The sequence below is a fragment of the Delphinus delphis genome, chromosome 15 (genome assembly GCF_949987515.2).
Source record: "Delphinus delphis chromosome 15, mDelDel1.2, whole genome shotgun sequence".
Taxonomy (NCBI): Eukaryota; Metazoa; Chordata; class Mammalia; order Artiodactyla; family Delphinidae; genus Delphinus; species Delphinus delphis.
The window spans coordinates 6,266,155-6,285,037 of record NC_082697.1 but is presented as its reverse complement, the minus strand read 5'-3'; the positions used below and the strand labels follow the sequence as shown (position 1 = coordinate 6,285,037).

General features: G+C 44.4%; 1 protein-coding gene across 2 annotated transcripts; it reads right to left on the bottom strand.

The window, feature by feature from the left end:
• Positions 1-58: 58 nt before the first annotated feature.
• Positions 59-18,762, bottom strand: AURKA (aurora kinase A). 2 transcript variants are annotated; one of them, XM_060033381.1, is made up of 9 exons: positions 18,648-18,762; positions 14,972-15,015; positions 12,570-12,849; positions 10,491-10,545; positions 9,244-9,435; positions 8,318-8,456; positions 3,940-4,088; positions 1,897-2,071; positions 59-1,770 (listed from the first exon to the last, which is right to left on the bottom strand). In XM_060033381.1, the coding sequence occupies exons 2-9, from the start codon at positions 15,008-15,010 to the stop codon at positions 1,591-1,593; spliced, it is 1,209 nt and encodes a 402-aa protein (XP_059889364.1). In that variant the 5' UTR covers positions 15,011-15,015; positions 18,648-18,762; the 3' UTR covers positions 59-1,590. The 2 variants fall into 2 exon arrangements, with proteins under 2 accessions (XP_059889364.1, XP_059889365.1); XM_060033382.1 differs by having other exon boundaries at positions 9,244-9,432.
• Positions 18,763-18,883: the final 121 nt, after the last annotated feature.

The window sequence follows — 18,883 nt, the reverse complement described above, 5'->3', positions numbered from 1 at the left end:
CCATCACTGCTGCTGATCATGAAGCAGCAGTGCGTGTGACTAGTTTATTAATGCTGTGCTGCTACAGTGAGCTCTTTTCTGTGCTTCTGTGGGATTGTTTGGGGAAATGACAGCTTAGCTAGTGTCACTGGCGGGGTTAGTCATGTTGTGTTGACTGCATCCGGGGTGGATGGATGAACTACTACTCTGGGATGTAAAAGCTCGAGACTGTGGGAACCAAAAGCTCCTTTGTCCCAACGGGGCTAACTGGACACGGCCGTTTTACTCAGTTCTTAAGTTTCCACAACTACTTCGGCAACTCTGACATGGAAGCGTATAGCCACGTCCTTCTGTGTAGACATTTCTGACCTCTGTAGGCCTCTTGCACTGAAAGTTGGCCATGAAAGCATGTTTCCTCTCCTAGTTCCCAGTAAGTTCAACACTTCCACCTTTGCCTTCATCATGGTCAAGTTCATCATCTTTGGTTGATGCACAGGTGTTGGCAGCCAGAAATACGTCATTTTACGTGATAGGAACACATAGAACATGAGACCAGCTCCTCTCATGGCACCTCCTCATTTCTAGGCCAAGAGTGAACAGGTGGTGAAAAGAATTACCCATGTACTGCAGACAGGTGTACTTGTGGACTCAGGTTTCAAGTTCACACAGACGCCACAACTCCAGTGTGTCCCGTGGGAACCAGGTGACACGGGGAAGAAGGGAAGCCTCTGCCAGCTGTACTGAAGGGGCAGCAGGCGTCCACTTTATAAGCCACGATGAACACTGACAGCGCCCAGATCCAAGTACGGCTGCGGAGGAGGAATTCCGTTTAGGCAAACACTCCTTCACCTGAGAATCAGGACAAAAGCCACACTTGGAAAATCCATTTGCCAAGAACTGGTTCACCCCACGTGTGAATCTCTTTGCCATCCTGTTGAGAACACAGTCAGAGGCCAGGGATGGGCAGGTGTGGATGTGTAGGACTCCCCCGCTCTGTCCTGACCACCTGCAGCTCTGGTGGTCCCCCAGAGGCCCCCGCTCAGTCTCACCAGGAGGTAAGTGGCTGAGGACCAACAAGCAGGCTCGGCAGGGGTACTGGACAGACACTGAGAGCGGTCCTAAAGGAACGCCATGGAGGTAAAAATACAAGTCTATACGAAAGTCTTTATTTTAACATTTAAAAGAAAGAATCACATGTTCATTCCGACAGCTTTACCAGACTGGGCCACCCGATAAGTTACACGCACACAGGGACTTGGAAAGTTATTGCACAGATTTTCAACGGGTCGAGTCAGGACCAAACAGCCGCCCTTCCCCACAGCCAGGCTGCGAGTCCGTCTTCCACAAGGACACCTTACTCAAAACAGGCTGCGGGGTGGCTGCACTTGAACCTTGCCTCCAGATTGATTATATAACCACGGCTGCTCCCACTGCAGAGTGTCATGTCTGCGGAGGTGGAGCTCTGAACTGGGAGGCCGAGCACTGCCTGCTCATAAACAGTATTTCCTGTAGCATCTCGAGGGCGGGCAGGCAGCAGGGAGATAGGCCAGCAGCCTGTTCCAGGCAGATTATCAGCAGCCCCGTCTCGAGGATTTCTGCCCCCGAAGATTCTTAAGATTGTTTGCTAGCTGATTCTTTTTTTTGACTACTCGATGGTTTTGAATTTGCCGTGATCCAGGGGTGTTCAAGTACTTCTTTGAGGGTGGGCCGCTGGCTGGGATTATGCTTCAGCAGTCTGGAAATGAGGTCCCTGGCTCCCTCTGGCACAAAGTCAGGGAATGTGAATTCCACCTGGGTAAGTGTACAATAAGTGACAGGGTCACAAACGTGGCTAAGAGAGAACAGGATAAATATTCAGATCGTAGCCTAAAGTCAAGGCTGATAAGGAATGATGGGTCCTTTCTAGTGATGTCTTACCCGTGATATTCTTTTGTAGGTCTCTTGGTATGTGTTTGCCTCAAAAGGAGGCTTCCCAACTAGAAATTCATAGCAAAGCACCCCAAGGCTCCAGAGATCCACCTTCTCGTCATGCATCCGGCCTTCAATCATTTCAGGCGGCAAGTAGTCCAGGGTACCGCAGAGGGTGGTTCTCCTAAAAACGCAGGCAGGTTCAGGTTGACGTGCTTCTGTTTCTGATGCACAACAGCTGCTCAAAATCACCAACCATTACACTAACGTTGAGCGCTTTTCCTAGGCTAGATCCTGTGCTACGAAGCAGGTACTGTTATAAATCCCCACTTTTAGACAGGGAGATGTACAAGATCTCACAGCTAGCAATCAAGCTGCACTCCAAATCTGTCCAACTCCAGAACTTCCTTAAATGATATAAAATATAGGATTTAAAGTATCACCACTATAAAATTTTGTGGACAACTAGGGAAATTTGAACATGGACTAAATAGCAGGTATTAATAAGGCTGTTAATTTTCTTAGGCGTGATAATGGTTGTGATTATACAGGACAATGTCCTTATTTTTAGGAGATGCACACTGAAGCACTCAAAGGACAAAGCACACTGTCTGCAACTTATACGTAGACGACACACCCAACATGGCAAAATGTTAACAACTGTTTGAGTGTAGGCACCGGATCGACAGGTGACCAATGCAGCACGTCTGTATGTTGTTTTTATAATAGAGGTTGGAAACAAACATCAAAGCAGGAGCAAAGACCATGCAGGTTTTGCTGGTTTACATCAGTTATTCTTTCCCTGGTGCCCAGTGAGCGCACAAATGCTCGCTCGACTGCATGGTGACCCAGGATTAAGGAGCTACCTCTCCAGACACCTAGCCTCTCATCACCACCGAGATTCAGGAGACGGCCTGAATCGGGGGGTTCTCAAATGACAGCACAACATCGAAGGAGCTCTTACAGTTACCAAGGTACGGGAGGCGAGGAGAAGTGACCAACATTTACACAGTGTCCTCTTCAGAAAAGGATCAGCTACCTTTTCTGTCACGATGACACCACTGGGAGGGTTAAGGTACAGTTTAGCCCTGCGATGCCATGAAGCCAGGTGCCAACAGCTCCCACCCGTGGCAGACCACGAGACTTTTTTTTTTTTTTTTTTAAACAGAGACTGCAGCAGCATATTCAGTGCCTTGCAGGAAACAATTAGGAGTGGTCTGTGACAAAAACAAAGCTCCCCACACCCAATGGCATCTATTTTAGACTACACAATTTTTTTTCAACTGGCTTTAAGGTAATCTGGCTAAAACTTTTTAAAGACCTACCCCAAAGTTGACAGACTCTTATTGGTGGATGTATGCTTTTAAATGCCCTACTTCACATGTGGTTCCAAAAGCTCACTTAAACTCCACTTACATTTTAAAGAGGAGAAAATGTTTTAGCTCTGTTGGCAAAGTTCACTTAAATTGTTTCATTACGTTGATCTCTCCACTTTAAGAGGAGACAGGAAAGGACTGTTCTGTTGACAGAGGACGGAAGAATCTTTGCCCCCCCGCCCTGAAAGCTCCGTCCTGAAAGCTCCGTCCAAACCAGTTTGGTTCCTTTAAGTTCCCTGAAGAACTGTGCTCTTGGTTCTAGATCTTTGCAAGCGATGCCCTCAGAAACTTCTGTCTCCTGGTCCGGGAAGCAGTGGAGTCTCCCTCACACCAGTCAGCCAGGTGTTACTGCCCCTGTACACATGCTGCACTTCACCTGTCATACACTTGTCATATCTTTTACTTATTTGTCCCCTTCATTAGTCTCTAAGGACATTACGCATCTTTTAACCCCAGGCTTAGGACAGGATAAACAGCCCAAAATGGCTGCGGAGTAAAAATGTTCTTGAAGACACTAGTTTACTATCAGGCCTAAATTACACCAAAGTACGTGCGTCAGTTACCTGCCCCAACTCAGCACACATCTATACTTTACATATTTTACTATTTAGCTCATGATTAGCCCCTGGGCTTTTGCTAAACCGAGCAAACAAGTTCCACGTCTGAAGTTACATACCTGGAGGATGGGGCATGTACTGACCACCCAAAATCTGCGATCTTAAGCTCTCCAGATGATCCGAGGAGCAGGTTCTCTGGCTTAATGTCTCTATGAATAACTCTCTTTGAATGACAGTAAGACAGGGCATTTGCCAATTCTGTGATATACTATTCAAAAAAAAAAAGTATTGAAAGTCTGTGTTTTAGATTTATATAACACAATTTTAGACATCTCTTCTGAAAGGAAACCCAACATAGATTTTAACATGTTTCGTAGATTTTTAAAGCCAAAACTAGAGAAAATGGATGACTCTACAAGAAAACAAACCAATTTAGTGTGCAGCATTAAGCACAAGTGATTCTGTGCTATGTTATTTGCTAACACAGCAGATGTGATATTGAAAGACAGGAAAACACAGAGACAGCACTACATCCCCACATGGCAATATATGGCCCAGCAGCAATGAATTAAGACAATACTGAAAAACTGGTATAAATTAGGGAGTCAGACATGTAAACGGTTTTTAACATTTAAAACAAAAACGCTTAAGTACAGACCATTCCCATTTTTAAACCAAGGCCAATTTACAACAAAAGGATTTGTCTGAAGCTAAAACTTTACTCTAAGAGCACCGGAAGAAAAAAATCCTGAACAATAAACTAAGAGCAGTTGTCCTGGCATGTTAAGTAGCGAGCTAAATTTGGGGACACACTACATAGTAATTCATTAGTCAGCTTCAAAGTACACAAGCAAGTCAGTCCTTTCGTTCGTTTTGTTTGCATTTCAACTAAAAGATCTAGCAAGCAGGTCCAGAATTTGCTTTAACATATAAATAAGAATGGTTTTATAGTATACTGAAAGAATATATTTAGCTCTGACTTAAGTTAGAGAAGCGTTTGTTTCCCAAAAGTAATTCTAGACAGGACTGAACATTATTTTATACCAAAAAAGGTGTACTAAACAAATGGGTAGAAACCAGATGTTATCGTCAGAAAGGACATTTTTCATTATTTTCAGCCAAAGCCAGAGACCAAAATTTAGACCATAATAAACTGAAAGTGAAGGCAAAGAAAGCTCGTCTCCTGCACCAAAGTTGGGTTGATGATGCCCTAGGAGCACACATTACTATTCCGGAGGGCAACAGGCTGTCCCTGCTCAAACCTCGGCAAGAACCAGAGCTCTCTGGCACCCAACTCCCTCCACACCTCCCACATTAGATTGTGGGTACACGTAAAGGTCCCTAACACTTCTCTAGAATTAGTCTTATTTTTATTAGAAAAGAAAAACAGGTGCGTGTATATATCTCCAAACTAAGGAATCTAGAAAGAACCAATCTTTTCTTTCAAATAGCTGTTTACACCAAAGTAAACTCCATCTGGACTAAGGAAAACTGAGTACTACAAATATTAATTGCCAATTAAATAAGAAACTAGTTTGGTTAACTAATATTTAAAAAGCAAATAAAATAGATTTCTACTTATCCAAAAGGCAAATATTTAAGTTTAAAATAGTACGTCCTCGTTGCACAGACAGGACCAGAGGGTCATTCACCAATAGTGCTGTGATTTCATCAGAAGATAAAAGTAAAACCACCTGAACTTAATGCCATTTACATCAATGCCAAAAAGAAAATGAGTGTACATACTACCCAGAGACCTCCACCAAGAAACAGAACGAAGTAACCACCATTCAACAGGCCCATGATCGGCTAATTCAACAAAAAACAGCCCAAATTAAGACTCAGCTTCTTCAAACAATTTTCACACAATAAAGGAAAGTAGAATTTGGGGGGGGGGGGGACAAAAACCTGATAATGTTGAACTTTATTAAGATTAAAAACATCTGCCCCTGAAAAACACAGTTAAGAGAATGAAAACATGAGCCACAGATGGGGAGAAAACGTGATAAAGGACACGTACCACAAATACACAGGAACCCTTCAAACTCAGTAAGACAACAACAAAAATTTTTAATGGGCAAAAGATCTGAAGAAACACCTCAAAGATGATATACAGATGACAACTAAACACATGAAAAGATGCTCAACATTGTACGTCATTAGAGAACTGCAAATTAAAACTGAGGCACCACTGTACACCTACTGGAAAGACTGACATCCAAAAGGCTCAACACCGGGCTTCCCTGGTGGCGCAGTGGTTGAGAGTCTGCCTGCCGATGCAGGGGACATGGGCTCGTGCCCCGGTCCGGGAAGATCCCACATGCCGCGGAGCGGCTGGGCCCGTGAGCCACGGCCGCTGAGCCTGCGCGTCCGGAGCCTGTGCTCCGCAACGGGAGAGGCCACAACAGTGAGAGGCCCGCTTACTGCAAAAAAAAAAAAAAAAAAAAAAAAAAAAAAAAAAGAAAGAAAGAACAAAAGGCTCAACACCACCAGCTGCTGGTGAGGAGCAACAGGAACTCTCATTCGTGGGTGGGAAGGCCAAGAGGGTATATCCACTTTGGAAGGCAGTTTAACAGTTTCTTAAAAGCTAAATGTAGTCTTACCATACAAGCCAGCAATCGCACCCCTAAGTATTTACCCAGCCAGTTTGAAAACCTATGTCCCACAAAAACCTGCATGCAATTGTTTATAGCAGCTTTACTCGTAATCACCGAAAACTGGAAGAAACCAAGATGCCCTTCAGTAGGTGAAGAGAGAATAATGGAATAGTATTCACCAATAAAAAGAAATGAGCTATCAAACCCTAAAAAGATACAGATGAATCTCAAATGCATACAGTTGTTTCCCACAGGGTAACTGGTTAACAATGCTACCACTACACATGAACACTGGAATTGAACAGATAAATGGATGGCGGAGGGTGGAACCCAAGTTTCTCAATGTTGGGGTGGAGGTTACAGATAAGCAAGGGAGGAGGGTAAAATGATCCATGTGATAATGGACTCATGTTTTGCTTAATATAGATACGGATGGATAAATATAGAAATACTTTTAGATACATGCATTTACATGGATTACTATACACATATTTCCTTGCTCTCTGTCAGCTGAAAGCCTAGAAGTAATAACACTCAGTAGCAATGATCATATCCAGCGCCCAGATCTTGGTTTCTAGTAACACTTTCCAATAAAAGGAACCAAAGCTCCGTGGAGAAATAACGAATTCTAAGACTGGGATAGGAAATGTACAAGATGAAGCTGGAACATCATCTTATAGCACCAGAAAACAAGAAAGTGCTTTTCCGTGCACGCACACACACAACGATAGGGACGTATCCAAAGGACACAGGAACCACGAGAGAGCTCCCAGTGGCCAAAGCTGGAACAATGAGAGCAAAGTGGTATTAGATTATACTCAAAGGATAAAATAATCCATGAGTCCATGTTAATAAATGATTGACTCCATTTTCTGACTATTTTAACATCATTTTGCCTTTGGTGTGGGTATTTGTTGTTATATGTCTTTTATGTCTATGGATTAATTTTGTCTGGTGAATCAAAGGATTTATATCATTTATCAAATTTGGAAAGTTCCCAGCCATTATCACTTCAAACATTACCTTCTGCCCAATTTCTCTATTATTTTTTCCTTCAGGATTACAAAATTTATTACTAAATTTATATAAGAAGTAAACATTACTTCCAAATGTCAAAAATAAATAAATAAAAATGAGTGAGTAAATAAATAATGGAGAATAGAGAAATATCTGGTACAGAATTCCAAATAACTTATGTCGATACCCTGCCCTATAGGAGATGAAACATAACCCCCCATGGGCTGTTCCTCTGAAAGGACAGAGCATGCAAAGGGAGAAAAAGAGTAACTTTACAGTGGAGAAACCTGACAAACACTACCTCAGCCAGGTGGTCAAGGCCGACACTCAGGGATGAGTCAGGTTAATAGTATGTATCCTTGATACGAGAATGCATTTTACCTCTGATCTTCCTCTCAAAACCCCATGACCCTCATCTAATCATGAGAAACTAAAGAAATCTGAATGAAGTATGGATTTCAGTCAATAGTTATGTACCAATATTGGTTCATTAGTTATGACAACTGTACCACACTGATAAAATATAAATAGGAAAATTAGGTGTGTATTAATAGGAGAAAGTAAGTCTGTACTATCTTCAGTTATTCTATAAGTCTAAAACTAATCTAAAACAAATTTTTCTTTTTTTTTTTTTAAAGAGAGCAACTATACATTTCCACAGAAACAGCTGTGGAAACCAACCACAATATTCCATTTGGTACCTGATTTTATCTGTATATAAAAGGTACACCTAAGCTATTTTGATTTTTCCATTTCAAATATTTGATCTGATTAAGCTATCTTCCCATGAGACAAAACCCCCTCTATTATATAATGAAAGGTCCACTGCTAGGTAGGACAGGTATAGAGGAAACAGAATTAGTCTGAACAAATGAAAACTCACAGTAGCAGTTCTCTGCTCATCAAACTTTGACAGTTTCTGAAGTTCTCTATAGACAGCTCCGAGGGGTGCATATTCCAGAATTAGGTAGACTCTGGTAGCATCATGGAAATAACCATACAGCCTGAGAATATTTGGATGCCTGCAACGAAGGACGAACACTCTAACACCTGGTTTTGGAGCTGATATGTACTGAGTATCAAACAAATGCTCATGTGAAACCAGTGGTAAAAATTGCTGCTGGCCACAGATCCCACTTCAACCCCCCTTGAGAATTTGAAACTACAGACCCACTGTAAGAAAAAGATGTACACTGCTATCAATTTACATGCATTTCAAGGTATTAATGGACCTTGGGTTTAGTTAAGACTATTGTCTTCCTTTAGGCCATCTATATTCTTAGGTGGGGAAAGAATTCAGATAAATATTAAGTCTCTGCAAATTGGAAAAAAAAAAAAAGACATGGCATTCCCACAGTAGTTGAAACCCAAACACCATGAGATAGACAACACAGGCAGCGTTCACGAATGGCATGGGATGTGCTGCTGACAACTTTGGACAGCTGAGCACAGGCTATCTGTTTTTTTGTTTTGCTTTTTTTTTTTTTTTTTTTTAATTCACCGAAAGCAAAAAGAAAAAGATCCACTGGCCAAAGTCAACCTGTAGGCTGCCAGTTTGCAACCTAACTCAAAATAAAAGGTATCATTCCCTTTAATTACCCACCAAAACAAAACAAAACAAGAACACCTCCAGTAAATTACTCCATCAACAAAACAAACCTTCAAGCAATTTTTCAGGACCACGGCACTTAAGTCTAGTGAATTTAGTCACTCTGCAGTACTACGGAGCCAGCCTTCTACAAAGAAGTTTACAATCGTTTAACTCTTAAAGTTCTGTACGCCACTCTTCCTGGACATCTGAAAACTTACCTAAGGTGGGACTGTATTTCTACTTCCCTCCTCAGCTGATGCTCAACTCCTGCTTTCTCCAACTGAGCTTTAAATAATACCTTAAGAGCCAGGATAAACTTGCTTTGTTTTTCTCTCGCCAAATAAACATTACCAAACTTTCCTTTACCCAGCGGGCGACCAATTTCAAAATCTTCCAAAGCCCACTGCCTTCTAGGAAAGAATTGAACATTTTAAAATGTGAAGAAAACACATCTTTTCTAACAATGTATATTAGTGAGTAGTAGACATCCTATAAATTTTATATTCAAAGTTGTATTGAGTATGTACCCTCTGCAAGAACCAAACCAATAACCACAATTAATGAGTCACCACAGACATTAAGCCCCCCATGCCCCCACCCGCCATCAGCTGAGTGACTCTGTGACAAGGAACAACCTGGACTGTTAGAACTGAAGCACTCACTGGGAAGTGTCCCACGGCAGTATTATGCCCTGGAGCACAGACCTATTAACAACACTTAGGACCGTAAGAAGGATTAGATGAGTAACTGGAGAGGGAAAAATGCTGCAGAACCACCTGTGAGCCTCTTTCAAACCAAGCACAGCCTCCACCACTCTGGTTAAGCGAGTGGGATGGAGCCCGCAGGGCAGTGGGGCGAGAACCATTGGATGTAGATTCTCAGAAAGCCCCCGGTAGGTGCTAGAGCAAAAAAGGCTATGGATTCATTCCTGGCTCCTATCACATTCTAGAATCTAGACAGTTCAGAGACTGAGAGCAGGGGAAAATACAGCCAAGCTTTATTATGAGGAACAAGTATAATAATTCTGTCAATACTTTCAAAATACCCAGACAGTCATGTATTAGTCCATAGCTCTGCAATAGGACCACATTTTGTTGTTGTTTTTTTAACTTCCACCTCTTTACTAGAATAGAAAAAAGTATAGAAGCATACATAAACCATATGTAGTAGTTACTTCTGAAGGTGGAGAGGAACTTTCACTTCACACATTTCTGTAGCAGATTCATACAAGTCATTTCTAAATTTGGAAAGCAATAAGAAAAACTCGAGTCCCTAATAAACATCCATCATTAAAATTCCTTCTCCCTTTCTTTAAAGATTGGAAATTTGAAACATCTATATTTTCTAAGTGAAAATACAGTATAAAGACCTATTTTAAAAGTGTTCCCATAACTAAATTTGCAATTAAATGGTGTATTCTAGTAGAATGATGGCACAGAACTCTGTAAACAAGATAAAACTTTACCTTTTTGATTCTTCATTTTTCTGTTTTGATGCCGCTTCCTTTTCAGGATTATTTCCTAGATAGAGTAAGTTAAAAACCTGTTTTTAGAATAACTATGCAGAATAAGTTAGAAATCTTTGATTAGAGATGAATATTAGTGTATGTCCAAAATATTAGTGTATGTCCAGAATGATAGATCTGAACTATTTCTAGTTTTTTTTTTGTTTTTTTTTTTTTTTTAAAAAAGGGACTTCCCTGGTGGTCCAGTGGTAAAGAATTCGCCTTACAGTGCAGGGGTTGCAAGTTCTATCCCTGGTTGGGGAACTAAGATCCCACATGCCGAGGGGCAACTAAGCCCATGCGCCACAACTACTGAGCTCGTGCGCCTCAACTACAGAGCCCATGCAACCTGGAGCCCGTTCACCACTATTAGAGAAGAGAAAAACAGCGTGCTGCAACGAAAAGATCCCGCATGCCTCAACGAAGATCCCGCATGCCAAAACTAAGACCCAACGCAGCCAAAATAAATAAATAATAAATAAAATATTTTTTAAAAAGACTACTTACTACACTGTAACCTCACTCCTGCCATTTGAAGTCTTTATAGAACTTCGAGAGTAAAGACAAGCAGATACATATAGCTAGGCCCTTAGATAATCTCCTTGAAGCCTCAGTTTCTTTTTTTTTTTTTTTTTTTTTTGCGGTACGCGGGCCTCTCACTGTTGTAGCCTCTCCCGTTGCGGAGCACAGGCTCCGGACGCGCAGGCTCAGCGGCCATGGCTCACGGGCCCAGCCGCTCCGCGGCATGTGGGATCTTCCTGGACCGGGGCACGAACCTGTGTCCCCTGCATCGGCAGGCGGACTCTCAACGACTGTGCCACCAGGGAAGCCCCCTGAAGCCTCAGTTTCTAAATGAAGAGCTTCTAAAGCAGAATTACCAATCTTCCCATCCATCACAAGCTCCCACCTCATCACCTTTTCCCCAGGAGGTGGGCCAGCCAGCTGTCCATTTGCTACAGACAATGTGCAACAAAACATAAGCCAGCCACCACCTCCTTCCACTGTCTTGGTGGCCAAGGGGAAATTACATGGGACATTTCCACTTGTCTATTTCCAGCACTTCAAACTCTTAACAGCAGCACATTTTGCTCTGGTCAGGTATTTGAATTCAGGCCTCAACTGGACTCTTCCCCTCCCTGGTTCACAATCTCAGTTAAGGCCACCAGTATAACCACCATCCCCATGTCCAGTTTATTGCCCAGTTCAGTCAAGTCTGCATCCTAAGTGAGCTCTCGGATTTGTCTGCACCACTCGATCCTGGCTGTCTTCAAATAAGTTAACACTTCAAAATCTTAGCTTCCTCCTCCACAAAACCAAGTTAAAAACCATGGCTGCCTTTGTAGAGTGGTTACGAGGACAGAATGACACAACGCGGATGAAGGAAGCCTGCGGTGTGAGCGCTCACACCTGGTAAATGCTAACTATTAGCACCGACCCTGCTCTGCCTAGGTCAGGCCGCTGCCATATCGGCCCCAAACCACAATGGCTTCCCTCCTATCTGGTACCCCTGGGTCCAGCAATGCTACTCTCCAATTCATGCCCCACATTCAGATGAGCTTTCTATAAAGGCAAGTCAGCCCGTCCTCCGCTCAAAAACCTTTCAGCAGCTTCCCAGTGCACACGGGATAAAGCCCCACTCACCGCGGCCAGCAGCGCCCACCTCGACCTGACCTGGCCCGCCTCAGTCCACCCACTCCCCACGCCGGGCACTTCCCTCCACACCCCAGAACCCTGAAGTTGTTCAGCTCCAAGAGTACCTGCTACAAGAACCCCATCCCTCCCCTCCGCCCCTACTATGCAATCAAAGAACACGGCACTGGTGCTGTGTCCTCCCTGGCTGCCAACTCTTCCTTGAGGGTGGGAGTCCAGCCTGGCCCACAGGAGACACAGGTACTTCACCCGGACACCAGATTTTCTCCCCATCCTCAGTAGAAAATGACGTAAAAGCTAGGGTTCCAAACAATAAACACATGTCCACACACTTGCTTTTTTAGCAACTAAAAAGAATGACTCTCCAATGAGCCTCAGAGCGCTGATTACCAGGTGCTGGGAGCTGGGGCTGCTCGCTCTTTTGGGTATTACTCAGCGGCCTGGAGACAGAACGAGGGGCGCTGGCTGCCTGCGTCGGCTTTTGCTTCAGGGGCTGTACGGGTTTTTGGCTGGAGACAAGCTTTTGCACTTGTGAAGGAACACGCTGCGAGGAATTTGAAGGACACAAGACCCGCTGAGCCTGGCCACTGTTCGCAGACACCGGATTCTGAGAAGGAAATTGCTGAGTCACCGGAACACGTTTTGGGCCATCACCAAGTGGAACTGTAGTCTAGATTGGGGAGGAAAAAGGAACTTTATGGTCTCCATGAACGAAAGCTGAATATCAAGAGAATATTCCAGAAGTTTTTTTTCCAATATAAGAAAATGAGTGTCACTCACTGATAACAGACGTTAGGGGAAAGCGATTTTAATCAGCACTTCCAGAGCATACAGTGTATGGCTGCAATGCCTGAATGACACCGTCTCCCCTTCCCCAACACCCACCCCTAAAAAGCACGCCCCCATAAACAAATGTTCATGAACAAACTTTCATTGAAAAAAGGAGGCATTAAACACTAAGAATTCACAATGACTTGGGAATTATTATTTAGCAAGAAGCTGCAATTTGGAAACTGTATACCAAAATCCCAATTCCAATGACATTTCTTTGACAATACCTATGTTTAGAAAAGAGACTGAAAGAAATACAACAAAATATTCAACAGTGATTTTTTTAAAATTATTATTTATTTATTTTTGGCTGTGTTGGGTCTTCGTTTCTGTGCGAGGGAGCCTGTGCTCCGCAACGGGAGAGGCCACAGCAGTGAGAGGCCCACGTACCGCAAAAAAAAAAAAAAGTTACTACCAAAATATATTATTTACATGCCTGTAAGTTGGATGTCACGAGTTTTTAAAATACTTAAATTCTAAGGCCCTGAGCTAATCAAACACAGGGCAGGGGGCACTTCCTCTAGCTTCAATGGAGGAAATTTCCTCATAAACGAGCAAACAGTGCCAGAAGAGAAGCCTCAGAATCCATCACCAGCTTGCTGGTACAAGTGCTTTCCAAGAGAGGGTTTCCAACTTACAGGAAAAAGAGATTGCTTCTGAAAGTAGCAGCATCCACAACACAGCAGACATTCAGGCAGCAAAAGACATTTTAAACATCAAGCAATTTTCTTTTTATGTAAATTTATTTTTTTTTTTTTTTGGCTATGTTGGGTCTTCATTGCTGCGCACGGCCTTTCTCTAGTTGCGGTGCACGGACTTCTTATTGCGGTGGCTTCTCTTGTTGCAGAGCACGGGCTCTAGAGCACAGGCTCAGTAGTTGTGGCGCACGGGCTCAGTTGCTCTGTGGCATGCGGGATCTTCCCGGACCAGGGCTTGAACCCGTGTCCCCTGCATTGGCAGGCGGATTCTTAACCACTGTGCCACCAGGGAAGTCCCTAGAGCAATTTTTTAAAATGATTTTTATCATCAGAATTGAGAATCAAATACAGTGAACCAATTTAGCCTTTTTCTGGTTGGTCATTTTTACACTTTCAGCCAGTAAAAAAGGCTAAGTATCCATTTTTCAAAGATGAAGACTTCTAAAAACAAACCCCTCTCCTCAAAAAAAAAAAAAAGCAGTATTTATATTCTTCTAATTTCCTAGAAGGAAAAAAACCCGGGGATTACTTATATTAAAAGGATCTTTCTGTGAGAGACCCATTCACCTAACTGCTCCACAAATATTCATCAAATGCTAAGTAAGGGCCAGGGGGTCTCTGCTCCTGGATTCCAATCTCCCCCAAGCTGAACTGAGCACCCCTCCTAGGAATTACTCAGGTTATATGTATATATAGTATGGTACTGGCTCACACACCTAACCAGAAGGGCTCTAAGTTCTTTAAAGTCAAAGACCACATGCTTTTCACCGTTGTGATCCCTGCACCTGACACAGAACCTGGCTGCAATGCCCAGGAAATGCCCACTGAACTGCTGCTCGACATTCCTCTAAAGCGTGAGCAGAACCAACTACGGCAAAGAAATTAATTTCTGGAAAGCAAGGAAGTACGGGCAAGTGTTAAGCACCTACTACGTACATCATTATCCTGCATGCAATGGAGCAATAGAGATACTTAAACAGCTAACTGTAAGACAAAGCAGAGGAAATAAAAGTTACGGTGAAAGAAGCAACGAAGTGTTATTGAATGCGTAGAAAAATGACTAATTCCCACCCAAGAACGTGGTAGAGGGATCTAAAGTTACAACCCAGAGTAAAGGTAAAACGAATTCTAGATTTTAAACCCAATCTCAAACAACTCTACCCCAATAAAAAATAATAATAATATAAATAAATAATAAAATAAAACCCAATCTCTCTTTGGGTTTTATAAATGTGACTTGAGATTACAGATTATTCAATTTACCTTAGGCCCCGAGATGCTGTTTTCTTTACATTTGTCCATGATGCCTGAAAAGAAAAAAGAACCACCTTTAATTTGTAAAAATCCACCTGCTTCCAAGTGTTATGCTGGATGAGGGTTATAAATCCTGATGAAAAAGCCTCAACAGCACACAGAATTTTACATGTTTTGCCATCCAAATGAGGCTGATAAGGGAGCAGTGTTTTCTCGCCTGATACCACGTGCAGGCATGGGGCCTTCCCCCCACCTCACACGCTGCAGCCCGCCCCTCCCCCGATACTCAGACTTCACTCCTGAACCGCCCTGTCCTGCCCCATCATCTCTCTAACGGACCACTTTCATCACTGTACAAGCCAGCTTCCACACCTGCTGCCTTCAGAACAAAAAAGGTCCTCTTTACCCCAAAACTGACTCAAGCTATGACCACATCTCTGGCCTCCCCTTTCAACAGCAAAGCTCTGCAAGTCTCTACCACTTCCCTCACGCTGCCACAAGCTCCCTCCCACAGGGCTTTTATCCCCACTGCCAGCCCAGCTCCAGACTGACCCCTGCTGTTGCTAAACCGAAAGGTCAATTCTCGGCCTTCCTCTAACGTGCATTCCCTGCATTCCAAGGGATCCTGCACTCTTTTTCCACTCCTTTCTTCGCTTAGCTCGCAGATCTGTCTTCACCTTACTGCTGTCCCATCGCAACCGCCTTTGCTGATCAGCCTCACGCGTACCACCAATCTCAGTGTCTGGGGTGACTCCGGAATGGACTCTGCAGGTCTCCATCTACACCTGCCTACGGCCCCAGGACTCTGAACATCTTTAACAAGAGAACTCGAATTTGCATCTCCTGCCCTCCCCTCTCCTGCGACTGCCAGGCTCTCTAACAACCTGCTCAGGATCCCCCAGGAAGGTCTGCCAGGCGTCTCAACCCAACACACCAAATGAAACCTCTTCTCTCCGGCACACTTCTTTTCCCCTTTGCCATGGGGGTTGCCCAGAAACACTTCTTTCCCAACTACACTCACTCCTTCGGTGAGCTCATCCCGTCTCCTGGCTTTCAGTACCATCCACAGGCTGAGGATCCCCAAATTTCCATCGGAACTCTGACCAGCTGGTAATCTGAGAGCATCTCAATGTTAAACTGTCCCCAACTGAAGTCCTGCTCCCTTCCCCACCCCATCTCCGGCAACCCGCTCTCTAGGATGGCGGACTGGGCTGCCCCCATCTCAGTAGACGGCAAATCCATCCTGCCAGTTGCTCAAGTCTAAAGTCTTAGCACAATCTTTTACACGGTTCTCCCTCAAAACCCTTATCTGATCCATCAGCATATCTTACAGGCTCTATCTTCAAAATCACTGCTCACAGCCTTTACTACTCCCACCTCGTCAAACCACAATTTTCTCTCCCCGCAATTATTTGCAAAAGGCTCCCCAATGGTCACTCTGCTTCCACCCTTCTCCCATTAAGTCCATTTGCAACACTGTGCCCAGTGATCCCATTAACAAGTCAGATATATGGTCCTTGGTTCAGAGGCCCCTCATGGTTCCTCAACTCAAATTCAAAATCTTACTTGCACATATAGGCCTATAAAGCCTCACAGAATGTGGATCTTGACCACCTCTGTGACCAGATCTCCTCCTCTTCTCTACTGCACACCAGCCATTCAGGGCTCCTCCCTTTCCCTGGCAGAGAAGTCCCCTGCCACAGGGCCTTTGCACTTCCTGTTCCCTCTACCTATGAGGCTCCTCCCTAAAAGAGAAGTGTGGCTGTTCCTTCATTTCATTCGTGCTGAGATGCCCCTTTCAGATCATCTTTTACTTAACACCTTACATAACATTATTTGTACTTGTTTACCTTCTGAGTCCCCAGACTCAGATACCCAGCTATCTGCTCAGTATCTCTAAAGAAAGTAAGCTCCACAGGAGGAAGAGCTTAGTCCCATTTTGTTCACTGTTACCTCCCCAGAACATGCCTGGCACACAGTATGTATGCTCATCTTTTGGGAATGAATCAATCCATTAACAAAACAGATCAGTAATAAAAAATAGTTTCTAACACTTAGGAAGTGTTAGAATCACTTCCTGTGAGTCAGGCACAACAACCTATCAAGTAAGTAGAACATAAACTCCAAGAAAGCAGAAACCTTTCTCTATTTCTCTTACTCAGATGCTCCTTATACTCTAGAATCCAATCAGAAAGCACTCTTCAGCCCCACGCTTTCACATCCACTTTATAAGTAATCAAATAACTCCACCTCGAAGCCGGGACCAGGCTAAAGAGCCTGGAGTCCTTATAAACAGCCATTTAGACATAATAGACAAAAAAGAAAAGGAAATACATTCTCCTCGAATTTCACACACGCTCTGATGCTTTCTTCACTCTCCCTAACAGTTACAAGCAGCAGACTCATGAGAGCACACAGACCAATGAACACTGAACCGTCTTCCACAGAAGCTACAGACATTCACGCCAATGTAATGCACTTTCCTTCTCAGGAAGCACAGTAACAGAATGGAACATGATTCTGATCCAGAAATTCTGGAGAAAGCCTCAAGAAGACTGCTTCTCAGGTGATTCTGGCCTGCAGCGGAGTTCAGGAGTCACATGTCCAGACGACCTGCACAAGATCCCTGCAGTTCAAATTAGAGATCCTACTAGTCTAAACAGCAAAACAGATTTGCACTGTGGGTTGAGGCTTTTCCTTCCTTCGTTAAACCTGCAAACGTCTGCACAGATGCAAGAGAGTGGAGAGGAAATGAGTATGTCGCTGAGAAGCATTTAATTCAAAGAACTAGGAAGGTTAAGGATGAGCAGGAAACAGTGAAAGGGTGATAGCTACATCTACATCAGGAGGACATTCGCTAGAAATGGAGACTTTCAGGCCCAACCCCAGACCTAACAACTACATCCTGCATTTCAAAGACACCCCCAGATGACCAGTATGTGGCTGGGCTAGACCACGAGTTCTCAACGAAACATCAGAATCACCTGCAGAGCTTGATAAAAATACAGACACCTGAGTCCTACACCCAAGCGCTTCTGATCCCTTAGGTGGGTTCATATTTTTAACAAAGACGCTCAAGTAATCCCGATAAGGGTAGTCCAAGGTCTACGGTTTGAGAAGTACTGGCCCAGGAAGGCCTCTTTGAGGAAGTTATTTATTCACCCACTCATCCGTCCCGCCCGGACAAGGGCCTTTTCCGGCTAGTCTACCCAAAGTAGCCCCCGGTTCCTAGCGCCCTTCCCTAGTGGAAGTTATCTTGCTACTTCATCGTCTGTCTCCCCACCCCCCAGAACGCAAACTCCAAGACAGCAAAAACCTTCTGTACCTCCTTACCCAGGTGCTCACTGAACACGAGAATCCCATCAGAAAGCACCCCCCCAGAGCCCCCCCCCCCACGCCACACAACCCAACGCACTCCAGGTGTTTAATAAACACCAGGCGGCATGTTACAGGGCGTCTGGGGACCCAGGAGCTGATGGGAGGGCGCTGGAAAAGCACGGGGGGACGCAGGGAGGAACGGGGGGGGGAAACGCAGGGAGAAACTGGGGGACCAAGGGAGACTTTCTCGCCCCGACCCTCCCCTCGCCGGCCCAGCGGCCCCAAAGACCTCTTCCCTCCCACCCACCCCCAAAGGCCACACAGGGTCCTCCCGCCCGCCTCACAGAGATGCCCCAGGTCTACGTACCTACGGCCTCCCACCTCCGACCCAAAGGCTCCGAGTCCTCCCGAGAGCTCGGCCGTTAGGAGTCAAAGTCTTCATTTTAAATAGGAGTTAAACCCTCGAACCCGAAAGCTGATTGGTCGGGGCTAGAGAGGCGCTGCATTTTCATTGGTTCAAAACCAACTCGACGGCTTGAGTCACGGCCCGGCGGAGACGGCGCGCAGGCGCACTTGCTTCGCAAGGCCCCGGAAGTGATGGAG